The sequence below is a fragment of the Alexandromys fortis genome, unplaced genomic scaffold (assembly GCF_014885135.2).
Source record: "Alexandromys fortis isolate MF-2015 unplaced genomic scaffold, M_Fortis_MF-2015_v1.1 scaffold_13, whole genome shotgun sequence".
Lineage (NCBI taxonomy): Eukaryota > Metazoa > Chordata > Mammalia > Rodentia > Cricetidae > Alexandromys > Alexandromys fortis.
The window spans coordinates 15,432,088-15,457,650 of NW_026067908.1; the positions used below are offsets into that span (position 1 = coordinate 15,432,088).

The following is a 25,563-nucleotide window of genomic DNA, read 5'->3' on the forward strand; positions in this document are numbered from 1 at the left end:
CTCTGACCATTAGGGTTAGATCCTGCTCCAACTGGAAGGAGTGGCTAAGCCCTCTGAGGGAGGGTTGGACCTATAAGGGCGGGGTGTCCGTGTTCTCTAGTTTTAGGGCCTCCAAGGAATGTGGAGGGGTGTGATCGGAAGTGGATTGGAGTAGATTATTTGAGAGTCCTATAAGGCTAGTAGATTATTTGAAGAGTCCAGTTGGATACCAACCATGCTTGCTGCCGTGGGCTCCCTGGTGGCTGCCATCTGGGCAGGGCTCCATCTCTGGACTCTCTTGCTGGCTCTTGTCACCTTTCTGTTTCTTAGAGACTATTTCAAAAGCCGGCGCACCAAGAACTACCCGCCAGGGCCACCACGCCTGCCCTTCATAGGCAACTTACTGCAATTTAGCATGGAGCAGCAGCACCTGGTGGTCCAGCAGGTAGGAAGATACAAGATTGTCTGGCTGTGAGCTGACCTAATCCTGAGCTGGTGGATCTGTGACTTCTGAGAACTAGGGATCCAGGGCAGGCAGGCAGGGCTACAAAGTTCATGTTCCTGGTGGCTAAGCCCAGGACACATAGTTAGCTTCTAAACACGCACTTTTCAGAAATATGCAGCTAAGCAGGGCAGTTGTGGGGGATCTCTCTGAGTTTTAAGCCAGCTTGGTCTACAGCACAAGTTCCAGGACAGCTATGACTATACAGGGAAGCCCTGTCTTAAGAGAGGAAGGGAGGGCCAGAGGGTGGGAGAGAGGGAGGGAGGTAGGGAGGAAGGGAGGGAGGGAGGCAGAGAGAGAGAGAAAGAGAGAGAGAGAGAGAGAGAGAGAGAGAGAGAGAGAGAGAGAGAGAGAGAGAGAGAGAAACAAAAAAAAATGGAGAATTTCTTATCCTTCTATAATATACTTCCTAGGTGATGGTTCCATTTAGATTAGAAAAAACACTGTTTGATTTGAATTCTTTAAATACGTCCAGGTATGTGTGATGATTTAATAGTAAATGAAGATAGAGACAGATATGTCCTGCTGCTTTAAGAAGTGAGTGTACTTTTGCTTTACAGAAGCTTCTCAGTTTTAGAAGGTCCCATTTATTCCATGTTGGCCTTAATGTCTGTGCTGCTGGGGTTATACTTAGGAAGTGGTCTCCTGTGCCGATGTGTTGTAGAGAACTTCCCACTTTCTCTTCTATCAGGTTCAGTGTGTTCAGACTGATATTGAGGTCTTTAATCCATTTGGACTTGAGTTTTGTGCATACTGATAGATATGGATCTATTTTCATTCTTCTACAGGTTGACATCCAGTTGTGCCAGCACCATTTGTTGAAGATGCTTTCTTTCTTCCATTGTATAATTTTAGCTCCTTTATCGAAAATCAGGTGTTCATAGGTTTGTTGGTTAAAATCCGGGTCTTCTATTCGATTCCTTGGTCAACTTCTCTGTTGTTGTTGTTGTTTTTGTTTTTTTGTTTGTTTGGTTTTTGTCTTTTTTCCGAGACAGGGTTTCTCTGTAGCTTTGGTGCCTGTCCCAGAACTAGATCTTGTAGACCAGGCTGGCCTCGAACTCCCAGAGATCTGCCTGCCTCTGCCTCCCTAGTGCTGGGATTAAAGGCGTGCGCCACCACCGCCCGGCGACTTCTCTGTTTTTTTGCCAATACCAAGTTGTTTTCAATACTGTAGCTCTGTAATAGAGTTTGAAGTCAGGGATGGTAATGCCTCCAAAAGTTCCTTTATTGTATAAGATTGTTTTGGCTATCCTGGGGTTTGGATGCTCACCTTCCTAGACCTGGATGGGGGGGGGGAGGACCTTGGACTTCCCACAGGGCAGGGAACCCTGACTGATCTTTGGACTGGAGAAAAAGGGGAGGGGAGTCGAGGGAGGGGGCAGGGAGGAGGCAGAAATTATTAATTTAAAAAAAAAAAGAAGAAGAAAAGAAGTGAGTGTAAAGTCCAGGTCTCAGCTTAGTTGATTTAAGTGCTTCACAGGGAAATAAATAAATAAATAAATAAATGAATAAAACTGGAGTCAAGGTGTGTGTGTGTGTGTGTGTGTGTGTGTGTGTGTTCTACTCCTCTTGACTGAAGATTGGTTTAGCTGTTAGCTCTCTCTTACTGAGCCTTAGTTTTTATACATCCTTGCTGACTGCTCCCTTACTGATGATATCACTTACTAAGAAAGCCACAAGCAAGTGTCCAGGTCCCCTGGGAGAGTTTCTCCACTCTCCATGCAATTCTGGAAGCTCTCCCCGATTAAATTGGGAAGTTTGTTCTGTGTAAACAGTGACATTTAAGATTGGCAGGCACCATTTGAAGACTTAACCATGTGACTTTATAATGTCCCTCCTTATCCAGAGGAAATTTTGTTTTGCTTGAATTTTCTCTAATCTCTTACATGTTGCAACCTCCCCTTTGGTCAGTATGTGAAAGGCGTTTGCTTTTCAGTTCTTTTATTTTTACCTACATATAACACTAGAATTGCATTCATCTGGACTGCATATATTTGAGCAATTTTATATTATTCAATTTTCATCATTAATTGGGAGAGATAAAATATTTCTCTTTACAATTTACATGTAAGCATTGAAACTCAATGTTTTATTGTTTTGTGGTGTCTATTTGCTCTGTTTTCATTCTTTCATTTTGGTTTCCTATCCTGCCACACAGGTTTCTAGGACACTCTCTGAGTGGATGCCTTTTTATTCATCTTCTCTCTTTACATCTCTACTATTGTCCTCCCAGCATCTGCTCTGCGTTATTCAATACACATACACAACTCATGAGAGTTTGCTAACAGCATTTTCCATGTGAAGCGCAGCGACTCCAAACATGGGGGAGCCCTCTCCCCTGTATCCCTGTATGATGCACTGCCCCAGGTGCTGTCCCCACTCACTGAGACCCACATCCCACACTGCCCTGCTCTGCACTGTCAGTGCAGCTGGGACTCGAAGGCACAGGAGTCTGTTGTCTTTGCCCCTTACTCATCCTCCCATAGCTGTCTTTTCTCTGACCTTTCAAGTTCATCATTTCCTTTCTGACCTCAAGCACATTCTTCTTCCAACCCTCAGAGGAGACTGTAGCAGAAGGAAACCTCTTAGCTGTTCCCCTCCTCAGAATGCTTTTCCCCTGCCTCCCACACTGTCTTTCCCCTGGGTATATATAACTAGGTTGATAATCAAAGGGACTCACATTTTTTAGATATTCTCCTACTCCTTGCTGGACTTTGTCGTTTCCCTATAACTATTAAAGTTTTTTGTTATGATTTTTCTTTGTTTGTTTGCTTGCTTTGTTGATTTGTCTCTCTGCTTTCAAGAGATTCAGTTTCCAAATTGATTGTGGTGGTTTTGTATTATTTGGGCTTCATGCTGTTGGAATCTACATGGCAGGCTTGCATTTTGCCAGACTAGGAAGTTTCCACCATTTTCCACGTGTTTTCTCATCTACACATTCCTGTTTTCAGGACATTGGTGCACAGCCATGACATCTATGGTGCTGGGTCTTGCTGTTTGCCATGGGCTTTCTCTGTGCTGTGCATGGGAGAGCTGCCTCTCCCCTCTGCACTGCTTCTCTGCCAAGCTCTGCTGTGCAGATCTCCACAGAGGCCATGGCAGCTTTCTGTCCTCAAATCGATGCCTATTCTTCTTATCTCTCTTTTCTCTGTTAAGATGTCCCACTATTTGGAATAATTTTATAATAGCCACTCTGAAATACTTATTTCTTCTTCTCTTTCCAACATCTGTGCCATCTCAACAAAGCTGAGGTTCTCTTGGGTCTTAGTGAATGAACTAAGCAATGTCAGACTGGACATTGTGTGTCGTGTGCTGTAAACTGATGCACACACTAGGGGCATGCTCTACTTGTCCAGGTAGCTTTAAGGCTCCAGGGCCTCACTTTTGTGAGTGGCAACTCAAATGGAAATTTCAGAGTTTGCATTGAGAATCAGAATAATCCCAGTGTGTGCTTGGCACATTTGCCTCCTTAATCTTAGCAGCATGAGCAAGAGGGAAGATGGCTGTAAACTGAAGGGCCTCATCAGTATAGTGCAGCTGCAACTCACTACAGGAGGATGAACACCAGTGATCTTTCCATAATTGTCCCATAGGGAAGAGTGTCCTTATTGCTGGAATAGAAGGGTGGGAAGCAGAATTCTTTCCCAGGCTTCTTTGGAGATTCTCTTCACAGCGGTTCATCTGTAGAAGTCACAGTTCACCTCACAGGCTCAGCCCAAGAGACACATGGCAAGTGACAAGATGTCATAGATGAACACCCCCACTGTAACCCTTTGTAGGGTCCCCTTTGATGGTATTAGACTCTGGGACATAGAAGCAAACAGTTAAAACAATCTCAGGCCTGATGAGACTCATTTTTCTTGTTCTTTGACAAAATGGAGTAAACTTTGGTGGGAGGTATGCTTCTGGCAAATGCTATCATAAATAACAAATAAACTTCTTGTTATTTAATCTTCTCAGAGTTAAAATATTTGATCTATGTCTTGCTACACAGTCATATGAGGTTGGCTAATACATCTGGTGTCACAGAATTAGGTCATGGTGACACTGAGGCTGGAAGCATCATGCCAGTTCAATAATTTTCCAATTTTTATTTTGTATTTCCTATGGGTTTACATTTTGATATCTGTGTATAATCAAATGACTTTAAATAAATATTAAATTAAAAATAAATATATACAACTAGGTATAAATAAATTTTAATTCTTGCTATGAGTAAATAATTCCCACAAGCTGATTCCTGGCTTTCCCTTTGGGGTTTGTGCCCCCTTCATTCACCCTCCATGACAAGCACACATGGAGTCACATTAGCAATCATCTGTTAGCATTCCATTTTCCACTGTCGAGGAAAGGGGGAATCTGATTTCCCCAGGTTCTCGGTGGGATAACGGCAAAACAATTTCATGAACATGCATGATTTGACTCAATACAAACGCTCAATACATATATCCTATTGAATAAAATGCCTTTAATTACTAGATGTGTTTCCTCACAGACTCATTCACTCAAGAGACACTAAACAAATGCTTATCTCTCTTTTCTCTGTTAAGATGTCCCACTATTTGGAATAATTTTATAATAGCCATTTTGAAATATTTATTTTCCCCCTCTCTCCAACATCTGTACCATCTCAACAAAGTTGAAATTCTCTTCGGTATTAGTGAATGAACTAAGCAATGTCAGACGGGACATTGTGTGTCGTGTGCTGTAAACTGATGCACACACTAGCTCCATGCTCTACTTGTTTAGGTAGCTTTAGAGGCTCCAGGGCCTCACGTTTGTGAGTGGTGACTCAAATGGAAATTTCAGAGTTTGCTTTGTGAGTCTGAATAACCTTAGTGTGTGCTTTCTTCCTCTGGCTCCTTAATCTCAGCAGCATGGGCTGGCACAAAGGAAGATGGCTGCAACTTCTGGGCCACATCAGTACAGTGCAGCTGCACCTCTCTACATGAGGGTGAACACCAGTGATCGTCCAGTAATTGTCCCATAGGGAAGGAATGTCCTTTGCTGCAAAAGAAGGGTGGGAAGCATAATTCTCTCCCAGGCTTCTTTGGAGATTCTCTTCACAGCAGTTTAGATGTAGAAGTCACAGTTTACCTCACAGGCTAGCCCATTAGAGACATGTAGCAAGTGACAAAATGACATGCATGAACCTCAGCACTGTAACAACTTGATTGCCCCATTTGATGGTATTTGACTTTGGGATTTAGAAGCAGAAAGTTAAAACAATTTCTGGCCTGTTGAGAATCACTTTTCTTGTATTTTGCCAAAACAAAGTAAACTTTGGTGGGAGGTTTGTTTCTGGCAAATAAGTTACAAATATAAAAAGATATGCTTTTATTTAATCTTGTCAGGGTAAAAATATTAGATCGATGTCTTGCTACACAGTCATAGGAGGTTGAGTAATATGTCTGGAATCACAGAAATAGGTCATGGTGATACTAAGGCTGGAAATATTAGGCCAGTCCAGTGATTTTTTATTTTTTTATTTTGTAATTCCCACATCGACTTTTGCACATTAGCCAGGATTCTGTCACATGAATGCTGCATGAACCAATCAGCACTGTCTCTGGGTTCTGCCCCTCATCTTTTTGTTGCTTCTATTACCAGAGCCCTCTTCTAAATCACGTTCTTATATTTAAATAGCCACAGTTATTTTGATATTGCTTCTGTTATTATAGCTATTTATACAAGAAAGCCGGCAACAGATATTTTCGTTTACTGTGAATTTCATGCTTTCTGTCCATAAAGGTTGTTCCTTGGGTAAGGGAACTTGCTGAAAAACTTAGTAATCTGAATTTGATTTCCTGGACCCACATGGTGAAAAAGGAAAACAGACTCTCCAAAGATGTCAACTGACCTACTCATGTGCAACGCCACCCTGAAAATAAAACATATGAGCGTGTGAGCGCACACACATAAACACACATACACACACAATAAAAACAATGATGTAAAGATATTTTTTCCTTATTCTGTGCTACCTACTCTGTGCGTACTACATGGTATGACTCACACAGACATACCTTGGTCTATACCAGGTGGCATACACTGTGTTCTGCCTGTTCTGACTGCAGAATGCCAGAGTTAGAGAATTTGCTTCTTTATTGAAATCTATGTACAAAATCTTTATACAGAGATACACACTATAACATCATCCACTCATTGAATCCTGTTAATGGATTTGGTAAATCTCCTTCTTGAAGCTGATTTGAGTTTAGGACATTTAAAAGAAAAGAAAATCAAAACCATTTCCACAAGCCAAGGTGTATCATTCACAGGGAAATAAAGACTTATCAATATGATTACCATTTGCTACACATATGCCTTCCATCCCTGGACAGAGAGGTATGAACACAACCACCTCTAACTATTGGAATATGTTTCAGCTTGTGAAGAAGTATGGGAATGTTATCAGTATGGATTTTGGAATCATGTCTTCAGTGATTGTAAGCAGTCTGCCTTTAATCAAAGAAGCCTTTACTCACCTGGAAGAAAACTTGATGAGTCGCCCTAAATTTCCATTCCAAAAGCTTGTCTTTAATGAAAATGGTAAGACTTTCATGTGTTGTTAGATATACACTGTAATTCTTAAGATACATAAAAGGCACCCATATGCCTTAAGTATCCAATACTCTCATAAGCCAATACCTTCATGAAATGCCATCATTAATGGCACTGGATACCACATTGCTTGAAAGAAAGCATTCATAAGATGGTTTGTAGTGTGTTCTAGTAGAGACTGGGGGAAACCATATATTTGAAAAGACTAATTTTAGTTGCTTTGATAGGAAGTAACCACAGCACAAAACACAGCCAGACACTGTGCTCCCTTTTATTTTCCCACATCAACCCTAGGAAAATGGATGTAAGTCAGCTTTTCCTTTCTACTGCATCTTGCTTATAGCTGCTTATACTGTATCATTAAAGTCATGATCTCAATGCTCTTAGCCAATGATATAATTTGTTAGTATGAATACTTTATATCATTGTCAAATAACGTCATAAGTTGAACACAGAATTTGAAATCTGTAAATCCAGCAAAACAGTCTCTTAGGCCCTTTCTAATCACTGTATGGAATAATTCTAGGTCAATTCACTGTGTTTTCTGTTGTAAGAAGCACAGTGCTAGACACCTGTCTTAGAGTTACTTTACTGTGATGAAATACCATGAACAAAGACACTTGGGGAGGAGAGGGTTTATTCGGCTTATGTGTTCATATAAACTGTTCATCCCAAATGAAGTCAGGACAGAAACTCGGGGCAAGGACCTGGAGGCAGGAGCTGGCACAGCGGCCGTAGACAAGTACTGCTTTCTGTCTTGCTATTCTTGCTTTATTCAGCCTGCTTTCCTATAGAGACCAGGAGCACCAGCCAGGTTTACCAGCAACAACGTGGGATGGACACCAAATATTGATTAAGAAAATGCCCTACAGCCTTGCCTACAGCCCTATCTTTTTATGTAGGCATTTTCTCAATAGAGGCTCCCCCCTGTAGAACAATTTTAGCTTATGTCACATTGATATAAAGGCAGTCAGCACAGTATAAGTTAATACCAAGGATTAAATAGTAAAGCAGTATCAATGCAGAAGGTGTTTAATCAAAGATGTCTAACATTGTATGAGGATTCTGGAAAGTCTTCTCTGAGTAAATGATATTCATTAAAAGAATAATTAGTCAAGGGAATATAATATCCTTGAAAGGACAAAAAGGAGAGATGTCTTGAGAAATGAAAAGACATCCAGTGTTACAAGCATGGTATTTAAAAGACATGATTAAGCACTCTTGAGACTTCTGAGCTACATCAGAAAGAGCACAGGCAGTATTTGCTAAATGCTGATTTTTATTCTAACAGTCAGAAAGATTTCTCATTGGTTTCAAGCAGAGGAGATCTTAGGATATCAGGTAGAGAGAGGAGGAAAGACTTTAGGGAACTTGTTTTAGATATGAAGGGTGGAAGCTTACACACTCCAGTTGCTAAAATAGACTGTGAATTAGACCAAAATGATGGCATTGAAGCCTTAAAATCAATAGTCCAGACATGCCAAAAGGATGCCAAAATGATTCCATGAACTAGACACCTGGAGAACAGGATGCAAAAAAAAAAAAAAAAAAAAAAAAGTCCACTAGCATTTGGAACCAATTAAAATCCTCAAAACTGGGTAAACAAATGAGGAGTCTTGCTTCTTTGGAATTTTTGAGTTGAGAAGACCTACCCTAAATTTGCCTCACTTGAGATCAGAAGACCGACCCTAAATTTGGGCCACACCTTCTGCTGGCAGCCCACATAAAAGGCTATGGAAGGAGGGAGCTTTGGCCTTTTGCTTTTTTGTCCCTCCTCTCACTGGCAAGTTCACCTATCCTGCTGAGAATCTACTTTTTTAGGATTCCAGTGTATGCGGAAGACTAGCTGAGATATCCAGCCTCATAGATTGAGCAATCATAACATTATTGGACTTTCCATTAAAAGACAGCCATTTTTAGACTACCTAAAACACCAGACTAATAAACACTGCTTTACTATCTCTAGATCCATTCTATCACTTCTAGTCTTAAGAGCAGTGGGACAACACCCTCTTGGGGGTTGAACAACCCATTTAAAAAGGTCACTAGATTGTTGGATATATCAAATATTTACAGTATGATTCATAACAGTAACCAAACTACAGTTGTGAACTAACAACAAAAATAATTGTATGGTTGGGCATCATGACAACATGAGGAACTGTATTAAAGGGTTGCAGCATCAAGAAGGTTGAGATTCACTGCTTTAGGGAACCACAACTTGTACAGATTGTGGTACCAAAAGTGGTTCCTGGCATTTTGCTTGACAAACATAAACACATGAACATATATATAATATATACATATTTAAACACAAAGTGTAGATTCTGGAGAGAATTGGATTTCATCACCTCATTAATACCTAGTTATCATGTTACTTAAAAATTTTATTTTGCCCTTGTATATCTTTTTTTCTATGCATTATAATAGGTCTGGTATGTTCTGGTAACAACATATGGATTTTTTAAGAGTATTAAAATTAAAGAATATGTTAAAATTACTTACTAAACAGTGACATTGTAAGCCATCAACAGATGCTAGCCATTATGCTCCTTGCTTTCTGCTATTGTCTCTCTCTAGACAGCTGTCAAGTCTGTTATGGGCCCTTCTTTCCATCATACATGTGACCATCCGTTTGTCAGGTAGTTTTACATCAGAATCACAATGCTACACCGCTGTATCGCTTCTTTCCAGGATTGGTCTTCTCCAGTGGCCAGACATGGAAGGAGCAAAGAAGGTTTGCTCTGATGACTCTGAGGAACTTTGGGTTGGGAAAGAAGAGCTTAGAGCAGCGCATACAGGAGGAGGCCCGGCACCTTGTGGAGGTCATAAAAGAGGAGAAAGGTGGGCATTCTATGGGGCAGGGGTGGGAGGCTGTGGCCCTCTCATTCATTAAACAGAATCCACCTAAGTATCTAAGTGCTTGTCCTGGACTGTGCACTGTGCTGAGCAAGGAGCATTGAACAGTGAACATGTAGCCATGACCTTGCCCCAGAGTTCGCAGCTAATTACACAAATGGTCATTAGACTCGCTGCTGCCTTAAGACCTGGTCACCTGTCTGGCTTCCCAGATATGAACAGATTTTTATGTGTATGTTAAACCTCAGATCAAGCTAATCCAGAGCCTCTTACATAGCTCTCTGATATGTATGTTTCTCAGTCATGTGGAATTAACAAACCAATATCTTTAAAAGATGCATCTTTTTCTTGATCTACTTCCAGGACAGCCTTTTGACCCTCACTTCAAGATCAAAAATGCTGTTTCCAATATCATTTGCTCCATCACCTTTGGGGAGCGTTTTGAGTACCATGACAGTCAGTTTCAGGAGCTGTTGAGATTACTGGATAAGACCATATATTTGAGTTTCTCAAAGATGATCCGGGTAAGCATTCTAGTTTCTTTTATGTTGGGAGAAAATTGGACTGGGGCTAATTCAAATAGAAATACGTTTTTTCTTTTGATTTCCAGGACTATCTGAAGCTAAAATATAATGTCTTTGAGTTTAGTTTGTTACTAATTTATCTCTTGATTTGGAAGTTTCCAATAAGAAAACTTACTGTGTACAAAAAATATTTCTAATATTTTAATGAAGTACCAACATTTATGTGGGATCCATGCATGTCCAAATGCAGCTCTTTTTAAAAGAATGAAGATATTATTGTTGATTTTTCTTTTATCTCTCCCATGTGTCTTCATACCTTACATGTAAACTACCGGCATACTTTCTATTTATCCTCTGTACATGTTTCTCTTTGTTAACTTGTTGTCATTGTTCATTAATTGTTTCTCAGTGTTAGACATCCAGTTGTTTCTTAGTTAAAGTTTGTATTAATAACACTGTTGTGAATATTTTAATTGTTCTTACTGCCACAAACTTTTCTTGTGTTTTCATGTAGACATAAATCTTTACCTCCCATGTTGTTTAGTTGTCTGTCCCTGTGCTCATTCCTATAAAAATGTTCCTCTTACAATTGCCTTAGATGTCTCAGAAATGGTCTGGTAGATTGAGCTTTCATCTTTATTTGGTTCTAGGGGCTTGGCATTTTTCTCCATGTTTTTGCAATAAGCCAATTATCATTCAAGAATTTATTTTTTATTCTCTTTGTTATTTTTGTAGTTTCTGTAGTGTTTCTTGCTATTGATTCTTAGTTTTATTATACTATGTTATATTTGGATAGGAAAAACTATTTCATTCTTTTGTATTTGCTACGATTTGGTTCTTTAATTTAGAGAAAATTCCAGGTGCAGCTAAGGAGAAAATATTTTTGGTTTCATTTGGATGTAATGCTCTTGAGATGTCTGTTGAGTCCATTTGAGTTCAGCTCTGAAGCTTCTCTGTTGGTTTTGCTTGGGATGGCCTATGCAAGAATGGGAGTGGAGTACTGACATTGCCATAATTATTTCATGAGAATCTGTCTGAACTTCATATTCATTGTTAATTGTTTTATGAAATTTGGAGTCCCCAATTATTATGTATGCATATTTACAATTGTTTTAACTAATGAATTATTCCTTTTATGAATGTATTGTGTGGCCTTCTTTATCTCCTCTAGCTAATTTTGAATAACTTGTTTCCAGTTTCTGTTTCTTTCCTGGATTTATTAAGGTGATTATTGAGAGAGGTTAACTAGTCATGGTAATTCTGTCAGTGGTTTGTTTTGTTTGTTTTGTTTTTTTCTAGTTCTTGGATTACTTGGTTTTTACTTTAACTCAATTACTAATAAGGATTTGCTTGTTTACTGTACTAGACATGATGGATTCCTTCCCAGCCCTTCTTTATCCAGCTGTTCTCATACCATTTATTCTTCCCTGTGCTCTCATGATTGAGACTCATCTTTCTCCTTCTCTGTGTTCAGCTCTCACTTAAGTATCTTCTTCAGGGCTGTCATGATGGTCATTTCAGTCATTACATGTCAGTGGAAATATTTCCATTACAACTTAATATTTTAAATTTAATTACTATCCATTTTGCAAGGTGTACAAGTGGGTGTTGATGTTTGTCTTGTGCAAGCAGCACCTTTGCTAACTGAGCCATCTCCTGGGATAAATGTTTTAAAACAGTAAATAATGCTTCTTTGATTTATGGTTTTGATTTATTATGTTGTTCCTATTTAGTCATGTTTAATTGGGGATCTAAATGACTCTTGTATTTGAATGTCGTTTTGCCTCTCTTACGTGTGAAATTTTCTTTTGTAATTTCATTGAATTCATTTTCCATACCTTTGCTTTTTAGTTCAGCTTCTGAAATCAAGTTCTGCGCATTCCTAGGTCTCTTGATCATATGACAGTTTTATTCTGCCTGTGGTCACTATTTCCATTCTTTGTTGCTGCTCTTGGAGTGCAGCTTCTCATCAGCAATTCTCCCTTCTGGATCTTCTCTGCGGTGGAGGCTGTTGTTAGTGTTTTCTGCTGTGTTTTTTGTTGTTGCTGTTGTTGTTGTTTTCTTTTGTTTTTGTCTTATTTCGCTTTTGGTTCAGCTTTAAACTATCCAATACTTTTATTTCTTGTTTGTTTTGATAAAATCTCAGTTTCCTTGCTGTGTTTTCTCCCATTCTGCCAAGTTTTCATCTCTATGCTGCCTCTCTCTTCCCTTCCCCTGTTTCCTCCACTCGGCTGACTTTCACCTCTAGAGTCCACACTGGACTCCTTTGCCTCATTGTATCTCCTCTGAATTTCTGGCCATCTTGATCAGAAAATGCCTGCACACCCAACATTTGACATATTTCAGGTCTTTGAGTTATGATTTTCAGAGGCATCATCTTGCCCTTTTTGATTATTGCATTAATTTTAATGTATGTATCTATTGATCAGGATATCTCTCCTGGATTCATTAATTATCTTCATATTGAGCAGCCTCTTTTCAAAGACTAGTATCATTTTAGAATAAATGGCAACAATATTAAATTATACATATATACACATACATATATAACACAATTAAAACCATTGATAGTTCACTAATATGTCTCTGTTGAAATGAAAATGTGAAGGCTACTATGCAATTTGCCATGATGACAAAATTATTTAAGTAAGTTAGAAACAGTAAATAAGTGAGATAAAAGGAGGAGAACAGGAAATGGAGAAAAAGAAGAGAAGCAAAGTTCAAAAATGAGGAAGTGGAGAGAAATGTTATGAGGGAGAAGAGAAAAATTTTGTCATCAGGGTACATCTTCTCACGTCTCAAGACTTCCTAGATTAAACCCTTGATGAGACTCTCAGGTGGGGGTGCTTCCCAAGTGTGAATGAAGCAAGAGGATCTGCTGTTAGTACACAGGCATCTTACTGGCCTGACCTTGGGGTATAAGTCCTCAACTATAACCACTAAGAGGAATCCTCTTCTCATTCACTGTGTTCCCTTATAAAGGGACCCAACACACCTTCTCTCTCTCTCTCTTTCTCTCTCTCTCTCTCTCTCTCTCTCTCTCTCTCCTTTCTTCGTTTCTACCACTCCTTCCCCAGATACAGGTACCCCCTTCGCTTCCCCCTTTTTTATTTTAACTATTATACAATAATTTTTCCCATTTACTTTCCTGAAATAAAAACATCTCCATCTGAGCTCTGATGCATGGTGTTTTTTTTTTTCTCATTCACAACTTTTACTAAATTGCAACTACTGCCTTCACACATTTAGGGCCCTCTGTGTACCAACACCATGCTGCAGAAATACCCTTCTGCAGGAACACCCCTGGAAAATCAGAGTTTCTGGGTTCTACAGCAATGAAACACAGATGGTTAGCGCCATAATCCATCCCATGATCTTAAACTAAAAAATATCAAATTCCAGGGTTAATTTCAGTAGATAGGCTCAATTTGTAGCCACTGCAGGTGGGGCTATCTCTTCTTATCTATGATTCCCAGCATGATCTCACTTCCTGACACCATCCTTTGACCCTTCAGTGTCTTTGATGTCATTAGAATAAGAATCAGGACAACTATGGAATGTTATATCAGTGTATGTCCTAGAGTGAAAAGGATTTGACCAGTGAGAAGTGGTCAGAGGCTACTGCATTTTGCATGGGAGTACTGATATGCCCACCAATGGGTCTGAAGAAAAACAACAGTCCAGATGTTCCCACAGTCCCAGTGTAGACGATCAAGAGGAAAAGTCTACACTATCTTGAAACAGAAAATGACTTTATATTGTCTCCATGATCATGTTCTTCTCCCTAATTAGCTATATAACATCTTCCCGTGGATAATGAAACATCTTCCTGGATCACACCAAACAGCATTAGCCTCCTGGAGACAACTGAAATCATATATTTCTGATATAGTTGAAAATCACCACAGAGACTGGAACCCTGATGAGCCCAGAGACTTCATTGATGCTTTCCTCACAGAAATGACCAAGGTGAGGAAGACAGTCCCTGGGTCTTCTTACAGAAAGGGTGGTGTAGAATAGGTTCCAATTGATTGAGCAGCAGGCTAGCACAAAGGTAGGATTTTAGAATAGCAGAGATTTATTCTCTCATATCTCCAGATCGGTCCTGTAATCCTGCCAGCCAAGCAGCCGATGTTGGGAAACAATAGAAACGTCATTGTCTTGTGTCTTCCATCTCCTAAGGGACACTGATGTTTGTTGCTGTGGTTCCCTGCTCCATCTTCAGTGCTGAGATTATATCATCCCTTTCCTTTCTGATCCTTTTACAACTCATTTCTCCTGTTTTAACCCTGGAGGCCCCTTTCATAAAGATAAATCAGGATAACCTTTCCTCCTGAAATGGATCATATCCTGAAGATCTATTTTTGTTCACTGTGTAACATGCCATGGTGGCAAAGATGACAAGATGAATATCTCTGTAGATCATTCCTTAACCCAGATTTTGAAGTAAAACACAGTAGTAATATTTTATAAATGCATGGTAATATAACCTTGGTTGTTGGGGGGGAGTTAGAAATTAAGGGTTCGCTACCATTTGGCTAGAGGTCCTGGAAATGCCCAGATTCTTCCTTATTATTTTTTTCCTTGGTCCTTCTCCCATATTTGAAAAAGATAGATGTGAAATATAAGTAAATTTCAGAGCTTTATTTTGTTGGTCCAGTTGTTACCTTTCCCAACTCAAACATCACTGCAACAGACAAACTTCAGCTAAGGGAGTAGAGAGTTTAACTTTCATATAGAGCTTAGGCATATACCTTTCCCTGGACTTCATATGAACACTATTCAGTAATAGACCAAGGCAAGAAGACAATGAGCAAACATATTAGTGAGCTGTGGATCACTAATTAGTGTGACAACATTATATGGGAGCAACAAGAGAATAAAGCAAAAATATCATCAGGCCAAGTTTCAGAACATTTCAGTTCATCAAAGTGAATAACAAAGCAGCTCAGCTCATGGGGCAGAAGGCTATGGTGGAGGCTTTCACATCACAGTGCATTAGGAAACTGCAAGAAAATAAGGAACCATGGGTTCTGTGTAATTCTAGGTGCAACCATCTCTCCCATCAGGTAGATGCTATCTTCCTATTTTTAAGAACTTCCCCAACAATTATCAGTGCAAGGAACCAGTATTTAAAACATGAACCTGTGAGGGAACATCTTGAATTCAAATCACACTGTAAAATGTAGAATCCTATTAATCCAAGTAGACCTCTGGCAAATACATATCACTGAATCTGTCACAGAAGTTACAACTGACTAGATTATGGGCTCCTCCTCTGCCTGGGTCACAATGGTGAATGTGTGTGTGTGTGTTTATTATCTTTTCTCTTGTTTCATCTTCCTGGTATAATATTGATTTATGCCTGGAGGAGGAGGCAAATCCTTTACCATATGAAGTACAGGTACGAGAACAACAACATTAAAAGCAGTATTAACAAACTGATTTTTCTACAGAAAGTGAGAAAAGTGATGTTTTGTCATAAAGAACTATTAATGGATTCAGTGAAGTTTTGACTTTGCAAGATGATGCAGATTGGAGAATCAATAAACACAGAAAATTGATATTCATCTTTCTGGGATCAGCAAAGTCAGCTGTTGAATATCAAAGACAGCATCACTCTGAATGACTAATGCAATTCATTCTCAGTGGATCAGTGTTATGAGACAGTCAGAAATCTTATGAATAAACAAACACACACTGTCTTTTCTAGCACCCCGACAAAACTACTACAAGTTTCAATAAAGAAAACCTCATCTGCAGCACTCTAGACCTCTTCCTTGCTGGAACAGAGACAACATCCACGACCCTGCGCTGGGCTCTGCTCTACATGGCTCTCTACCCAGAAATCCAAGGTGAGGTGTGGTGACACCATCTAACCAAGGCAGAATGGGTTCAGAAGACAGGATGTGGGAGTGGGAGGAAGAGGAGGATATGTGAGGTGATGTGCACTCGGGAATCAGCACATCCTGCACATGTTCTGTGAGGACTATGATTGTTTCAAGTGTGCAGATATTACAGTTTGTACCTTCAACAAGCTTGGAGTTCAGGAGAAAAGAGAGATGTCAATTTACATTGTGGTATGTTTCAGTAAAGAGTGGATTTACCATACAACATTGATTCACACCCTCCTTCCTTTTTTTCTTGATTTTTATTGAACTCTACATCTTTTCTGCTCCCTTCCCTGCCTTTCCCCTCCCCCTTCAACTCTCCCCCAAGTTTCCCATACTCCCAATTTACTCAGGAGATTCTACTTCCCATGTAGATTAGATCTATGTAAGTCTCTTTTAGTGTTCTCATTGTTGTCTAAGTTCCCCAGGATTGTGGTTTTCTTTGCTTTATGCCCCTTAACCAAATGGATAAGGAAAATGTGGTATATTTACACAATGGAGTACTAGACAGCAGAAAAAACGACATCTTGAATTTTGCAGAAAAAAAAATGGAGGGAGCTAGAAAACATTATTTTGAGTGAGGTAACCCGTACACAGAAAGACAATTGTCACATGTACTCACTCATAGGCAGTTTTTAAACATAGAGCAAAGAAAACTGTCCTTCCTTTTTATATTATCTAAAATGCCTTTCTGAATGAAAGGTGCATTTTAAAGAAATCTTAGAGCCTACTGAGTCATTGTTCAGGCTATTCTCTAAAACCAATAGTCCAGAATATCAGTATAATTTCTAAATTCTTTTTGAATTATATTTTTAATTTGGTCTATGTATGTGTACACTCGCATGGTCCCTTCTTCTGTGTACATAGTGAGATCAAAAAGCAATTTATGGAAGCTGCCTTTCCAATAATGTGGGCTACTAAGGTCAATCACATATCATCAGATTTGGCCATAAGTGCTAAATCATCTCACCATCAAATACATTAATTGATAGAAGTTTAATTCACATTCATTTTGTAGTATTAACAGTACTCAACAATTGGAATGATACCAATAGGCCATGAGTAAAGTTCATTACAGAAGTTCAGCTCTCAAGGAAAATATCTTGATGCATGAATATGAAAGCCAAAGGTTCTACAGACTTAACCGATACAAATTCTCTAGAGTAGTTCAATTTGTAGACATGGAAGGTAGAATACAAGAGGAATAAACAAAAAAATATATAAAGACATAATTTTTTTTGCAAGATCCACTGGTCCTGCCATTACTTACACAACAATAGATAAATGTGTTGTTTCAACTTCAGCACAGTAGCTGCTCCTCAATCTACTGCCTTTACAGCCAGCAGCTGCAATTCAGTTACCTTCCTGCTTCTATGTCAGTAGACTCATGGCACAGCCTGCAGGAATTCTGTTTCCACAGGCACTGACACTGCTTCTAAAGGTAGGATTAACTACATCTCTATCATTCTAATTAGTAGTAAAACTCGAGCATATTGATATGTATAATATAGATACAGATGATATATATATAACATGTATTAATATAATTGTTTATGAGGTGATATCCTGCTAGCTCAGAGAGGCTGAGTAGCAGCTATCTAACCTTCCCTCATAGGTGGTGTCTCCGCAAAACACATCCTTCTACTTCACCAAAATAAAAAAGCAAAACCACACAACCCCTCCCCAAATACTTCTGGCGCATGTCTTTATCTCTTTGAGATGCCCTCGATGATCTACTATTACATTCCTGTCAACTAGTTGTAAAGTTAGCCTCCTGACCTCAGGTTTATTTTATTTAATCAACACTAATGCAAACTCAGGATGCATAATAGGGCAAATATCCTTCAACATATATTTAGAATTATATCATTATACAATTAAAAATTTAAATAAGAGCTATGATTAGCAGTTCACATCATTAATCAAAATGCTTAAGAGACTGTGACAAGACTGTTGATAATTCAAGATGATCATGGACTCAAATTTGCCCTAACTCAAAATCATCATAGGTTTTGAGATCTTGTTGTAATATGAGCGGCGGGGCTGCGTCCACAACACCCCGGCCGCTTGGCTAGCTCATGCCCGAAATAACAACACACAAACTGTCTTCATTTAAGAACTGCTTGGCCCGTGAACTCTAGCCCTTACAGGCTAATTCTCGCACCTGGACTAGCCCATTTCTAATAATGAGTGTAAGCACCCCAAGGTGCGCTTATCGGGAAGATTCTAGCCTCTGTCCATCATGGATCTGAGCTTCATGCGTCTGCCTCAGAGCGCAGAGCTATTGCGTCTACCTGGGAGGGCTGAGCATGGCGTCTCTCCGGAAGCAGAGCAGAGTCTGACCTCACTTCCTCTTCCGCCCAGCATCCTATTCTGTTTTCTCCTCCCATCTATGCTTTAACCTATGAGGGCCAGCCAAGCAGTTTCTTTATTGCTCAGCCAATGAAATCAACAGATTGATATGACACTCCCACATCAAGATCTGATTTACATTATATGAAATTTATTTCCATTTAATTCTTTTATATATACAGTAGTGCCAATGTTAGACATTTATATCTCTCTCAGGAGAAAGAACCATGCTGGACCTAGTAAAGGACCCAGAATTCCAAATTCATTTCACCTTGTGACAGTGGTGAGCTCAGATGAGGCTCGCAGACTCTGCAATGGCTCCCATGAGAACCGCCTTTGCACCCCAGGGAAGGAACTGGAGAAAGAAGGGGACATTGTCTCTACAAGCTTTGTCCCAAAGATGAAACACCATGTCTGCTTATGTTTTAGTTCAGTCACATTTGCTCTCGAAGGAATCTAGGAAATGACTTCTTTAGCTAGAGAAGCAGGTAAACAGCTGAGTCTCAACTGCTCTAAGATAGTGAAGATATTGAGAGGAAGCATCTACCAATTGTTTTAATAATTATACCAATGTAAAACTCAAAATTCCCCTTTGAAAAGGTTTATTTACCCTCAGTTATTAAATGAAGAAACCAACGCTCATAAAATATTCCTAGTTTGACCATCAAGGCTGCCCAGAAACACATTGCAATTCACTGTCCATGACAGAAAATGTCCTTGAGAAATTAGTCTGCAGATATGCAGTGGTTTCAATGCTTGTGTCCTCCCTAAGGACTCATTGAAACTTAATTACCAATGTGATGGTGTGTGGCGGTGATTACTTGTTATGAAGGGAATTTGTGCTTAAGGAAGAAGAGCAAGGGGGCTTCTTTTCACATTATGGCATGATGATACAACAAAGATTTCCCAACTGTGACAAAGGAAATTGATTCTTATAAGACAAGAAATCTGTTGACATGATCTTAGAATTAATAGACTCTGCATGTAGATAAAACCAAAGTGTACTGGTGACAATCTATTCAGTAAAAAGTATTTATTTATAGAAGTCTGAGTAGACACTGAGCTGAGCTTAGCCATGGCCACCCTGATTAGGTACTTCAGGGTATATAGAAACTCATACTTAAGCTGTAGGTTTGAAGAAAGTTATAGAGTTTACAGTTTTCAAAATCAGCTTTTCTAAGGGGTAGAAAACTTTTATTTCCTCACAATCAGGACACTAGATGAAATAAAAGCATATTTGTTTTGAAAGACAGCTTTCTCTATCTTTAGAAGAAAACAAAAAAGTTTAAAGCTTAATGGAGCCTCCCATTTCCTTGAAGCAAAAGTCCAGTCTGAAATTGACAGAGTGATTGGCCAGGAGAAGCAGCCCAGCCTGAATGACCGAGACGCCATGCCCTACACCAATGCTGTTGTCCATGAAGTGCAGAGGATGGCAAATGTCGTCCCTCTAAATGTTGCCAGGGAAGTGACAGTGGACACTACGCTGGCGGGATTCCACCTGCCCAAGGTAAGTAGGCTAAGGAATGGAAGTCTGCTAACCACCAACCCTCTGTGTGTCTAGATCATATGTTATTTGAGTCTTTGCTGCCTTCCCTAGGGCTCCATGCTCCAGACCAATTTGACCGCACTGCACAAGGACCCCAACGAATGGGCCACCCCAGATGTCTTCAATCCAGAACACTTTTTGGAGAACGGAGAGTTTAAGAAAAGAGAATCCTTTCTGCCTTTCTCAATGGGTGAGTTCTGATGAGCAGGAGGGCGTTCAGAGCTTCACCTTATCCCATCTTTTTTTCTGGAATTTCTTTTCTGGAATCCTTACAGATGGGCCTTTCCATCTATCTCTATTTTGCAGCTGGTTTCAGTCAGTACCCACATACAAACACAGCTACAGTGTCAATCCCTCCTTGCTTCTCATGGAATTTCAACTTCCTTTGTTCTGTTTTCTACCTCACTGACAACAGAGACCTAAAGCATGCCTCTTGCTGAGACAACAAAGCTGAATTTCTGCCATTGTGCAGACATTTTGAGTGCGACAAGTTCTTTTTAATGGATGCCTCCTGACAATGACGAGAGCTGAGATTTGGGGTTTTTAGTTGTTAGATAGCTTTACCTGGCGTTTGCTTAGGTGAATAGCCTTCTGTCCCATGAACAATCCCTAAATAGGTCTTATTTTTCTAAATTCAAACCCCTTTGTTAAATGTAGTTAATACATGCATCTGCTACACCACCTGATACACAGGAAAGGAAATGCAGTGATGAGTCCATTGTGCTTTCTTCCAGGCAAGTTATTAAAGATTTCAGTGGCAATGGTGTGGAATCAATAATCAAACGTTTTGGTATATTCTAAATATTGACTTCTATATGTAATTTGGCAATTCTTTAATTTCATATCTGTGTTCTGACCTTTAACCAACAAAAACAAACAACCTAAAAGCAGGAAAGTGTATGACAGGAGATGAAACAGAGCTGCCTCTTGGAGCATACGTCCAACTGCAGCCTTCCAAACTGCAGTCAGTAAGCACTGCAGAGAAAAGGACGCAGACCTGGACAAATGTGCTTCTCCCAGAGCTCAGTGTCCACCAGGTTTTCTCATACAGAAGCTTGTGTTTCCTAACACTGTCTGCAGGAGGTGACTAAATGCTGCACAGAAGGCACACTGGAATGCTTGATATGATCATTAAGTTTGCAGATTATCTAAGGCAGTGTTGCTTCTCATGATGCAGTGGTTCAGACCAGGAGGAGACTGCATTTGCCTGCACAGCTAGTGTTGATCCAGAGCCGGTGTTTCTTGGGGCTGGGCTGCCCTGGGTTTGTTCTGACCTCTTTGTCTCTCCATCTGGGACTGTTTGTCCCTTCTCTCACTGTTCACACTCACTTTAATAGGAGAGCTGATAAGATACAGAGACTCTGTCCAGTCTTCCTGTTATAAAAATTACAGTATATAATATAAAAGTATAAAAACAAAACATCAGACACATATTTCACTTATTCAACTACTCTAAGTTAATGAATCAGATCAATGAAATACTGAAAGGCTAGGAATATTATCCCTTTTATATTTCAAATAAATGGCTTGTGTGATAATTCTTAGTACTATGGTGAGAAAAATGAGAATAGAACCCAACATGCCTTCCGCAGGAAGATATTCCTCTAGGCCCATGAACATGCCTTTTCCTCACTATATTGCAAAATCCTCTTCCCATAGAGGCCTCTTGCCTCACTCAGTTTAAAGAATTCTCCCATTTATACAAGTTGTAAAATAAAGTAGCAACACAGAGAGACCCACAGGTGCTGTTATTAAGAGTGTTATCACTTACTCTAAATTACACACTTCATTTCGCAGGCCAATTGTGTCAGATAATCACCACAGCAATACGGTTATTAATACTCCGGAAGAAAAGGAATAAATGTTTCATTTCACCCCATAAACAGATTCCATAAAGGAGAGAAGAGTGTCCTTACTTTTTCAAGATCACAGTTCCAAAGAACTGACAGAACAGGGTCTTATGCTCTTATTTGTAGTTTAGAGTTCTTTGTGATATATCCAGACTGTGACTTGTCCCCAGAGTTGTGGGCCCATCCATTTGAAGATTCCCCAAGTCCATGTCCTTTCTATCAGTTAGCATCACAAACTGCATCATTTGGTAAGAATCTGTTACTACTCAGGGGTTTCCACATGAGGTCAGGGCCTTAGAGAATCTTTGCTCTCCTGCTTTACATCTCTTCCTGTGCTCTGATTGCTGGTGATCAAGATCTCTAGAGACAGAATAGAGGACAGAGCAGTGATTAGTCCCAGCTGGGAACCCCATAAGTGACACTATAAGCCTCATGACCAGGTGTTTCATATCGCATTCTACATTATTATTTGATAAAAAGAACCAGGACTTATGAAAAATGACAAAATGTAGTCTTGGAGAATGAAAACCTATATGTTTGGAATACACTGCTTTCAAAAAGCCGGAAACATCAGCTTGAGTGGTCAAGTCAGAAATGTTTGGAGTTTTAAAACAAGTGCCGGTTAGCAATGTTTTACTTACTGGTAAACCTGAGTGATTAAATATAGAGGGGGCGAGTAGCATTGGAATGTCAACACAGGGCGTGGGATAAGAGCACTGGTTGCTCTTCCAGAGGACCCAGGTTTCATTCCCAGTACCCACACGGCAGCTCACAACCTTCTCAGAAATCTGTCCCCTTCTTCTGAGTACAATGGGCACTACATACATGTGGTACAGAGACATACATGCAGACAAAACATTCACATACATGAAATAAAAATAAAGGTTAGTTTTGTAAGAACTGAAATATATATATATATATACACACATACATACATGAGGGATGTGATAGATTGTTTAATGTCAAAATCGGGAGCCAGATGCAAAATTTGGAAGAGAAATACCAATAGGACCAAGCAGATGAAGATTAATTTATTAACAGTCTCAAAATAAGTTTGCAAACCAAAATTAAAGCACTGATTAATGAAGAATGCAGTAGACTCTACCATCATCAAATGTTCCGCAACAATAAAATCTCAAAATCAATCGCCAACAGAGGTTAGAAGAGAACCCCATGCAACATAAGTGACATCTGAACAACAGGGCAGATGATCATGGCCCCAGTCTTCCCATTAGGTAAGCAAGGAGCTACTGAGAAAACCATACTCTAAACTCTTTTACAAAAACACTTGAAAGGTATTAAAAAGTTGGGGAATCAGGCCCAAGAGAAGAGGACAAAAGAGACAGCACAGCAAGGCTTAGCATGTGACATCAATGCTTCCTATGATGCTGCAGGAAAGTGGAAGGACAGAAATCTTCAGGTTTGTGGACCTGAGTCCTGAGTTTATGCAAGAAAGGTGGGAAGAAGCATGTGCACTCGGGTCACCACAGTTTGCCACACTGAATCTTGCTGATCATTATCTCAATTCTGGTACACAGGACATTAGTGTCCAGAAAACGACCACCTCTAGGGGTGAGCAATTTGCACTTGGTGCTGAGCAACTCTACACTCCTCCCGGAGGCATTTTCTTTACAGGGTGGGGACCTCTCAGAGGAGAGATTCTAGAAGGGAAGCTAAGCTGTTGTCTTCGATGAGATCAAAGGTCCTGCACCTGTCATTCAATAGAGCATGCCAGGTTCTGCTGCTCTTGATGCTCTAAGAGAATGACTGAAGACTTCTTCTGGGTGCAACTTCAGGGCTTTGCAGGAGAATCGCAAGCTGTTCTCAATTTGATAGTTGTACCTTATATTCTCCTCTCAGCATCTTCATCCTTGAGAGGGATGATGATGGTGAGGGGTAGATGTGTACTTACTAAATTATGGACATGCCTAGCTGTAGGGTTCAGCAGTAATCTGATTCAATATTTGAGACAGGAGACAGGTACAAAATGAATGAAGAGATGTCCTCTAGTTGTCTATCATGGATAAGCAGACAAAATTAATAATCTAGAACCTTTGCAAGGGAAGCCTGTATGTCTCTGACTTCATGTTAGGGACTCAGCTCTAACACCTTCTTATATTGTGGAATCTTTTTTTTTATTCTCTACATTTTATTTTACTTACATCTGTGTAAATGTGTCTCTGTATGTACATAACATGTACGTGTGTGATGGAGCCTGTGGAAGCCTGAAAGAGGCATTGAATCTTGAGTTGCAGGTGTTTGTGCACCTCCTGATGTGGATGCTGAGATCTGCACTCCAGTGCTCTGATAGAGTAGTAAATAATATTAATCATTAAGCTATCTCTTCCTCAAAAGGGTTATATAGCAGTCTATGATTTGGCTGCTAAGCCATTGTGTGGTATATCCAGTTGAGGTGTCTCGTTCACAGGACAGGATGCCATCTTCCAGAACTGCACTAGGGTTGCAGAAAAGATGCATTTTTATTTTTTATTACTTTATCAATAATACCAATAAAAATTCCTACTTCCTCCCCTCTTACCACTTCTCTTCTGCCACCCCAAACCCCTCTATCCTTGAGTTCCAATTTCAGTGGAACGTTCCACATTCAGACACATATGAGACATAAACAGCTGGACACAAAGCCCAGTTACAGTTCAAGATTTATAAAGGAAAATGGAAATGCCAGTCCCTGAAGGTACTAATGCCAACTAAGAGAGTATCTCGTCTTCTGTTTCATTTCCTGCAGGAAAACGAGCTTGCCTCGGAGAACAGTTGGCCAGGGCTGAGCTCTTTATTTTCTTCACTGCTCTCGTACAAAACTTTACTTTCAAGCCGCCAGTCAATGAGAAGCTGAGCCTGAAGTCTAGATTGGGCATCCCCATTTCCCCTGTCAGCTACCATCTCTGCGCTGTCCCTAGACTGTGAAGTCAGAGACAGAAAGAGAAAGGAGAACAGGAACTACCTAGCAATCCTCTGAACCACTAAAGCCGCTAATATGTGAAGGGAGAGAAGGAAGGTGACCGGGAAGGATGGGAAGATTAGGCCACGGTTATTGGATCCATGTCCTGGTCTGCTGTGTCCTCTAAATTGGCAGTGGATACATCATCACTTATAAATCTTTTCATCTAAGTGTTGCAAAGAGAATGATCGTTCCTCCTGTAAAGAAAGTGTTGTAAATATGAAAGGTGGGTTAGAGACAGCATGGAAATCATTAAAGTCATATCATAAATTGTACCTTCAGTTTGCTTCCTGCCTCCTTCATAAATGTGCACTTGCTTCTAGATGCTAAATTGGTTCTTGATAAGTGGTACAGAGATCCTTTCTCCATCTCATAGCCTGTGAAGGCTTTCTGAGAACAGAACTAATAGACACCTAGTTCTGGAAGGGTGTGGTATGAGGTCATTTTCTTAGCTGTCAGTGGACTCTTCAAAACTAAAGAGAACACAGGGCTGTCCCAAAAATTTAAGATGTTCGTGCCCAAGAGGAGACCAAATTT

The 25,563-nt window shown here is 39.9% G+C and overlaps 1 protein-coding gene across 4 annotated transcripts in view; it reads left to right on the plus strand.

The window, feature by feature from the left end:
- The first annotated feature begins 101 nt into the window (after positions 1 to 101).
- LOC126498043 (cytochrome P450 2J4-like) overlaps positions 102 to 25,563 on the plus strand; it is a 158,144-nt gene continuing 132,682 nt past the window's right edge. The window contains exons 1-9 of one of the 4 annotated variants that reach the window (XM_050136383.1): positions 102 to 424; positions 6,871 to 7,033; positions 9,740 to 9,889; positions 10,268 to 10,428; positions 14,221 to 14,397; positions 16,142 to 16,283; positions 19,991 to 20,178; positions 20,269 to 20,407; positions 24,814 to 25,307. In XM_050136383.1, coding sequence (XP_049992340.1) covers positions 215 to 424; positions 6,871 to 7,033; positions 9,740 to 9,889; positions 10,268 to 10,428; positions 14,221 to 14,397; positions 16,142 to 16,283; positions 19,991 to 20,178; positions 20,269 to 20,407; positions 24,814 to 24,992 — 1,509 coding nt within the window. In that variant the 5' untranslated portion in view covers positions 102 to 214 and the 3' untranslated portion in view covers positions 24,993 to 25,307. Of the gene's footprint in view, positions 425 to 6,870; positions 7,034 to 9,739; positions 9,890 to 10,267; positions 10,429 to 14,220; positions 14,398 to 16,141; positions 16,284 to 19,990; positions 20,179 to 20,268; positions 20,408 to 24,813 lie in introns of those variants that run through there. The other 3 variants (XM_050136393.1, XM_050136388.1, XM_050136394.1) reach the window with 3 other exon arrangements.